This window comes from Belonocnema kinseyi, chromosome 2 (assembly GCF_010883055.1).
Source record: "Belonocnema kinseyi isolate 2016_QV_RU_SX_M_011 chromosome 2, B_treatae_v1, whole genome shotgun sequence".
In the NCBI taxonomy this organism is placed as follows: domain Eukaryota; kingdom Metazoa; phylum Arthropoda; class Insecta; order Hymenoptera; family Cynipidae; genus Belonocnema; species Belonocnema kinseyi.
The window spans coordinates 10,461,046-10,469,498 of NC_046658.1; the positions used below are offsets into that span (position 1 = coordinate 10,461,046).

Below are 8,453 nucleotides of genomic sequence, written 5' to 3' on the forward strand. Positions count from 1 at the left end.
ACTTATCCTTCTACCGTGTACATCATGTAATATTAAAATTTTGAATAATGTAAAATAAATAAATCCTTTTCAGTTCTCCTTTGAATTACATTATTTGAAAATAAATTTAAACATGCTGAGATAAAATAATTAAAATTCTAGTCACCATTACAAATTTATATTGAATAGTTTGTCGCCCCAAGCACCCTATCAGATATTTCGTATCAGCGGTGCTGCTTGGATCTGAGGAGAGCATTAAGGCCCTATATCAGAATGGCAATCACGTCCGAATTTTGCGGCCGCACGGTTGAATATTTTTGTCTAATTTTTTGCATACCTTATCTAAATAACCATATCTCAAATCAAGCAGAGCCGGTTTTTCGATAAAATGTTTATATTATGTTTAATAATCACAATAAAGAACAATAGCAGTGGCAGTCAATGAGAGCTGTACATGCATGTCCGTAGCGAGCCTACTCACCCTCTTCAAACTCTCAAGTCAGAAGACTCCCCGCAGGATGATGAATGATACGGAACGAATGAATGCCGGGCATTGTTACGAGATTTCGGCCAGTTAGAAAAACTGACATTATGAAATCTTTATTTAATTCCATGTTAATAAGCAGGATTAATTTATTTATATAATTACAATAAATTCAAAAAAATATTCATGAAAATCGGTTGCTATTTGCAGTAATATCGTGGTAGTTTGTAAAAAAAAAAGGAGTATTCTGTTTTGAATTTGTAGGCCGCACGGTTGAATATTTTTTACTCATTTTTTGCATACGTCATCTAAATTCTCATATCTCGAGGCATGCAGAGTCGGTTTTTTAACAAAATCATTACATTTTAGATTGTAATCTAGATTACACGCACCGAAAATTCATATACAGCTAACAATGCGTGTTACTACTACTGTTCTTCCCTTTTTGATTATTAAACAAAGTATAAACATTTTATCGAAAAAATGATTCTGCTTGCTTAAGATATGGTTGTTCAGACGAGGTATGCCGAAAATTAGACAAAAATATTGAACAGTGCTGGCTCAAAAATTCAGAAGCGATTTTCATTCTGATTTCCGTTATAACGAGGAAATAACACTTTCATTATTATGAGATAACGGTTTGCCTCCGTAAGTCGTAAGAATTCTGAAAGATTATTTTCTTCAGGATATTTAGTACTTTAAAACAAATTATTTGTTTAAACCATTTTTTTCCGTAAATGGCAAAAAAATATTATTTACTGCAATTGATCACACAATCAACGAATGGTAAAAATACTTTCTTTTAAGATATTTAGCAATTACGTAGTCGGTTCTTAAATTTTAGGCCCAAGGGTTGAATATTTTTTAATCATTTCTTGCATACGGCATCTACATTCTCATATCTTGAAGCATACAGAGCCGATTTTTCAATACAATCATTACATTATGGAAAAATGGAGTAATGGATCAAATCAGTGATTTACGACGAAGAAAATAAACTTTCAGAATTCCTACGTCTTACAGGGGCAAAAAATTGTGGAAATAAATAATAATTGTTTAAACAAGTCAGACTAAAATCCCTAAAGACGTCCATTATTCCTAGATATGTCAAAACAATTTCCTGAATGTTTTATGCAATTGTCGGCAATTACATAAATAAATTGATTTCGCACATAAAAATTAAATGAATCCACGGTTTCATAGTGACAGTTTTTTTGACAGACCGTTATCCCATAATAATGAAAGTGTTATTTTCTCGTTATTACGGAAATCAGAATGACACTCCCCGCACACTCAAAAAAATATCTGGTTACTCAACCAGAATTCTGGTTAAATATGGCCTTACTATTTTTTCTGGTTAGAATAACCAGGAATCTTGTTACATTAACCAGAAAAAATAGTTAGGGCATATTTAACTAGAATTATGGTTGATTTAACCAGACATTTTTTTGAGTGCACTGCTCAATATTTTTGTCTCATTTTTTGCATACCTCATCTAAATAACCATGTCTTAAAACAAGTAGAGTCATTTTTTCGATAAAATGTTTATATTTTGTTTAATAATCAAAGCGTTAGCTGTATATGCATTTTCGGCGTGTATAATCTAGATTACAATCTATAATCTAATGATTTTATTAAAAAATCGTCTCTGCATGCTTTAAGATATGAGAATTTAGATGACGTACGCAAAAAATGAGTAAAAAATATTCAACCGTGCGGCCTACAAAATTCAAAACAGAATACTTTTATTTTTTACAAACTACTACGTTATTACTGCAAATATTAACCAATTTTCATTAATCTTTTTCAATGTATTTTAATTATATAAATTAATTAATTATGTTAATTAAAATTGAATTAATCAATGATTTCAAAATGTCAGTTTTTCTAACTGGCCGAAATCTCGTAAAAATGGCCGGCATTCATTCGTTCCGTGTCATTCATCACCCTGCGGGGGGTCTTCTGGCTTGAGTTTCACAAGGGTGAGCAGGCTCGCTGTGGACATGCACGGACACCTATCACTGAGTGTCACTACTATTTTTCTCTATTGCTCTCTACGTTTTTACTATTACACAAAATATAAACATTTTATCGAAAAACCGGCTCTGCTTGATTTGAAATATGATTATTTATATGAGTTATGCAAAAAATCAGACAAAAATATTCAAACGTGCGGCCTCAAAATTCGGACGCGATTAGACATTCTGATAAAGGGCCTTAAGCACGCGCTACCACCACTCTCGCTCTCCAGCCGAATTAGTGGTAAGCGCAAAACATCTGTTTTAGGCGGGAATTTCTTCAGGTTGGGCATGTCTGCACTAAACAGACAGACAATTTTATGTTATTTTTCAAAAGCCTTCGAAACAAAACTGCTTAAGCAAATAAAAATTGATTAAACAAATAGAAATTTGTTGAACATTAGAAGAAGTGTCTCAAAAGAATGTAATTATGCTACAAAAAGTATCACAAAATACCAACTTCAGAAAAAAATTTAATTCTCAGGCTCAATTTTAGATACTTGGAAAATAAACAATACTTAATTGTTTGCATAATTACATAATATATTTTAAAAAAATTACTACTCCAAACAATGAGCAAACATTTCATTCCGAAAATACGATTTAGTTTAGATTTTTTGAGAAAGAAGAAATGTTTAAATAAATTACATTTACTTAAACAATTAAAAATGATTTGAAGTCATGCGGGATATTCAAATTGCCCATTGTTAATTATTTTTGTTTTAAAAAATGACAGAAATTGCTAAAAATTTACATTAGTACGTAAAAATGTAGTTTTTTAAATATTGTTGGGTCACATTTGGGGCGCTGTGGGGGGGGGGGGTAAAGTTATTAGTATGATCTTATTTCGTAGACACTCCTGTTCAACCCCTAAAAAACTTGGCACATTTCGATCTAACCCTGAAGAGATCAATTATCGAAAATCCAAAATTTCTCAATGTTAATTAAATGGGATATTCTGGTAACACATGAAGCTTTGCTCTTTTATACTTACAAGAGTAAAATCATTATAGGTATAATATTGTCAAAAAATAATATGAAAAAACAAGACATTAGAAGATCAGACAATAATTAAGGCGAGTTTTGGCATCTGGATCCTCAATAATGTTTCATGATTCTTCAATCTATTTTCACATTTCGATTTTTGCTTAATTTATTAATGGCAACTAGCAAGTTGTTTCGGTTCATTGATGGACGGGTTGACGCCAATATGCGACTTAACGATCAAATAAAAAAAACCGATCCCACCGTGGCACGGATCGAATGTCGATTTTTTGGATATTCGGTCGATGGGTTTCGATGATTTCAGATACCTAAAAATTGTCCTACAAAAATTAAAGTTAGGATAAATATAATGTATCCTGTAAAGAGAAAGCGATATGTCAAATATCATAAATAATCTGGGAAATACAAAAGGGATTAGGTTTTATGGCACTCCATTCTTGGACCCCTAATAAAAAAATTATTTTTTTAACCTAAGCTCTTACAATGTCTGACTTTTTTTCTCAAGAATTCTGACTTTTCCTGACGTCAACAAACGTAAAATTCGAAATGATCAGATGTCCTGATTCTTTTATGATTCTTGCATTTTTTTAGAAGGTTATTGCGTTTCTAATTCCAAATTTATGTTAAATTTCTAAATAAAAAAAAAATACATTTCTAATTGTAACAGAAGCAAATATAAATTATGCTAATTCCAATACAAAAGCATTAACTTTTATAAATTTAATTAAATATGGATTTTAAAGTTATTACCGACACGACAAAAGCATCGCTAGGTTTAGCAGCTGAACGAAAGTTGGAAGTGATTTGACTTCTTTTTGTGTGTTATCGTGTTAGTACCCGTGTTAGTATTCAAAATATTCAATGAGTTCGCTTCCCACCAAAGTAACGTTCTCGTGTAACGCCCTACTGCTAGAAATCTCTGAGTATTCTTTAGCGAAATAGCCTGGCCCATTTGAGACTATAAGCAGAGTCGATTTGAAAAAATTTAGTCTTGGAGATAGTCTCAGAGATTTTGGTCCTTTCAAGAGTCGTGCGACGGTAATATAATGTTCCCTTTGTAATCGTCACATACCGGACGGGCAGAATTATTTACAGGAGTTGGCCTCGCTAATCCGACTCTCCCTTTTTAAATTTCACTTCAAATTATTAACACTTTTTTTTAATTGATGGATTTTCTCATTATACATATTTATAATTATAAATTATATGCTTATATACCATTTTCTGGTTGAATTCAGAAATGTTGTTTTTTTTGGCGTATCTCATTCCATTTACGAGTAACGTCGTATTAATTCCAATTTTGAGCATTTAAAAAAAAGTTAGGTATCTGAAATCATCGAAACCCGTAGATTCCGAATTAATATTTTTTAGGCTGTTAATTATGAAATTTAAAAAAATCTACTTATAAATTTTAATCCGAAAGCTTAACAAAGGACCCTTGAGTGTCGGCTACTCAATTGATATAGCCCCTCTGCTTATTATTTATGATCGAATTCTTATTTCAATTTCAGCCTCTCTGCTTTTTATTTATGATCGTATTTCTATTTCAATTTCCCAAAGGACATTTTAAAGCCTATAAATCATTTAAAAGAACTACCTGGACCTTTGAATATATCTACCTGAGTATATTAATCAGTAATAAGTTTTCACTTATGACTTTATGAATTTTAGAAAGACCATTCTGTCATCCGTTGCCTTATTAAATATCCTGAATGTTCAAATAGAAATCTCCGATTTAATGATTCTTCTAAGTTAGGTTCATTAGACATCATGTTTATTTAAATCCTATCTTCAATACAACTTAGTACAAAAGGCTTATATTTTGTAGAAAGGAACGGAGTTAAAACAAATTTAATATATTTAAGAGCATTACAAAACCTTGTAATATACTAGGTGCATGTTCCTCCTTAAGAATAATTAACACTTTTTGGACAATTTTAATGTTTTTGAAACTAGATGCACCATGAGTAATAAGTAAAAAAGATTCATTGCCAAAAGTTCTTACAAATTTTATTTTTAAACAGTAATGAGGAAAAATATATAATTTTATTGTATAAGAAAATGTTGCCCGTAACTTGACACTACTATCGGCGAGAAAACTATAGACATCTGCCTTTGAAGCTTAACAACTCAGTCAAAAAAAAATGCCAGCGCAACGAAAAAATAGTCATTTAAAGCAGAAAGTGTTCTACGTTAATGAGCTTGAAGACGTTTATGTAAAAAAATTTTTAAGCTTAGCAGACTGAAAAATGTAAAAAAAAGTAAGGATTTTTGGGTACATTTAAGAACAGTCAAGTTTAGAGCATAATTTCTTATACAAGGGGCGATGGGAAAAAATTGAAAACATTCATGAGGATGAGGAAAACTGTTGTGAACCAGTTGCAGTTGAGAAATTAAAAAAATAATAAAAATTGTTACTTGAAAGTACAAAAATGTGCAACTATATTATCTTTAGTTCTAATACAGATATTAAAGCGATTACAGTTTGCAGATTGAATAGCTTGAATATCTGTATTAGAACTGAAGATGATATAGTTGCACATTTTTGTATTTCTAAGCAACAATTTTTATCATTTTTTTAATTTCTCAACTACAACTGGTTCACAACCGTTTCCTCATACTCCTGAATTTTTTCCAATTTTTCCCATCGCCCCTTGTATAAAAAATAATGCTCTAAACTTGACTGTTCTTAAATGTACCCGAAAATCCTTACCTTTTTTTACATTTTTCAGCCTGCTAGGCGTAAACATTTTTTTACATAAACATCTTCAAGCTCATTTACGTAGAACACTCTCAGCTTTTATATGACTGTGTTTTTGTTGCGCTAGCATTTTTTTTGACTGAGTTGTTAAGTTTCAAAGGCAGATGTCTTTAGTTTTCTCGCCGATAGTAGATCTGCCCTTTGGCTTTAGCTTGAAGCCAACAATGAAACCTTATAATTGATAAAAATAACTTTAGACACTTCGTAAAGGGCAGCTTTCAATGCAGACAAGGTTAATAAGCATACTTTTAATTAACATAATTAAAATCTATATAATGAGACATTTAGAATTCCATCAACAAAAGGAAACATACCAAAATTGCACTTTAAAAAACAGGGTCTTTAAAATTGTGAAAATTATTGAAACAAAAAATGTTCATTAACCATTAAACAGTGCGAATTTAATTGATATAAATTTAATCATTGTCATAGCTGATGTAATTGGAACTGTCCTCGTGTTTGTCTGAAAAAAAATGTTTTGGAAGTATAACCTAGTACAAGTTACTGAAGCACCGGTTACTGTAGTAGCTTTAATATTAAAGAATTTAAGTTTTAAAACTGAAAAACGAAGTAAAATATTGAAAATCTCTCACTTTTGTTCTAAAACGACCTGTCATAACTAAATAATAATCAATATTTACCATTATACGAGCAATTTATTACTAGTCTTCAACTAAATCCCGAACACTGAAAGCTGAAGTAGAAGACTGTAGTGTAGCTAGCTAGCTGGTGACCGGCACTATCATGATCGAAGAAATACATCATGGTCTAGCCACTTGAGGGCCCCGTTTCGTTCAAGTCACGCAACCTCTTAATTCCACCATTTTGTTAGTATGACCGCGCAGTTTGAGTTTGATGCGTATCACTCATCGATGGTAGCACTGTACGACGAACTGTTATATAAAAATCAGTATGTAGGAAGAAATACTATGAGAAATATAGGCTTAAGACGATCCCAAGGCACCGTATGGCAAGACGTTTTACTTTTAAATAGTATCCATGATGAAGAACAGAAAAAAAATTGCGTGACTGTTGGTTCTCGCGCTTCGCGCTCGATAATATTTTTATCTCGCGCTCCGCGCTCGGTCTTTGTATATTCCTTACACTTGTGCACAGATTTTTTTAAACTAAAGGTCAAAACATCGACAACAGGAATTTGGTGATCGTGAATTCTTTTTTGTCAAAGCTTCTTCGGCTTTAAAGAATACATGCTCATCACGAGCCTCGCGCTTCGCTCTCGAATTTGTATTTCAACTTGTATATCGTTTCCATTAAAGTATATTATTACAATTCATAACTTGCAACTGAATTTACTCATTACCAATTTTATTTTTACCATTTAAACGTATCACATACGGTCTACACTAGGGTGGTCCAAAAATGCATGGCAAATTGTTTTTGCATGATAGATGGCAACGCCCCCTCCCCCCATTTTATTCTAAATCCGAAAAAAGAAATTCCCTAATTTTTTACTTTTTTATTTTTTTATTTTAACAGGTGCCGGTTTTGACTTGAAGTTTCCCATGTAAAATGCATGGGGAAAAATCACTTTTTTGAGTTTTTAGACTAATTTTTTAGGGTTTGAAAAAATGTGACGGGAAAGTATGGGGGCCTGTAGAGAATTATCCAACAAAGAATTTCATCTCTTAGACATATGGTTTTGACACCCCTACCACACCCCTACGAGTACCTGAATACTACCCTTAAAACAAAAAATGTCAACTCTTCATGAAATCGACTTTTGAACACTGTAATCTCGTCTTTTTTTACTTTAAATTATTAAAATTGGTCTAGTGGAATATTTATTATCATTGGTTAATTGATTTTTAATTATTTAAACAGATAGAATTTGTTTAAATACTTTTTTTTCTTCGAGAATTCATTTTTCCCCCTAAAAATTATTACTATTAGTCTAGTGGAATATTTATTAACATTGGTTCATTGATTGTTTATTATTTACACAAATGGAATTTGTTTAAACAATTTTTTCGAACATTCGTTTTTTTTTCTTAAAAATTATTACAATTGGTCTAGTGCAATATTTATTATAATTGGTTAATTAATTTTTAATTATTTAAACAAATAGAATTTGTTTAAATCATTTTTTTTAAATTCATTTTTCCCCATAAAAATTATTACTAATAGTCTAGTGGAATATTTCTTAAAATTGGTTCATTAATTGTTTATAATTTAAACAAATGAAATT

At 31.2% G+C, this 8,453-nt stretch overlaps 1 protein-coding gene across 5 annotated transcripts in view; it reads right to left on the reverse strand.

Annotated features, from left to right (window-relative positions):
- LOC117167101 (mitochondrial import inner membrane translocase subunit TIM44) overlaps nt 1-6,974 on the reverse strand; it is a 197,789-nt gene extending 190,815 nt beyond the window's left edge. For all 5 annotated transcript variants that reach the window (XM_033351744.1, XM_033351743.1, XM_033351746.1 and 2 more), the window contains exon 1: nt 6,889-6,974. In XM_033351744.1, the coding sequence (XP_033207635.1) occupies nt 6,889-6,891 (3 nt within the window). In that variant the 5' untranslated portion in view covers nt 6,892-6,974. The remainder of the gene's footprint in view (nt 1-6,888) is intronic.
- Nucleotides 6,975-8,453: the final 1,479 nt, after the last annotated feature.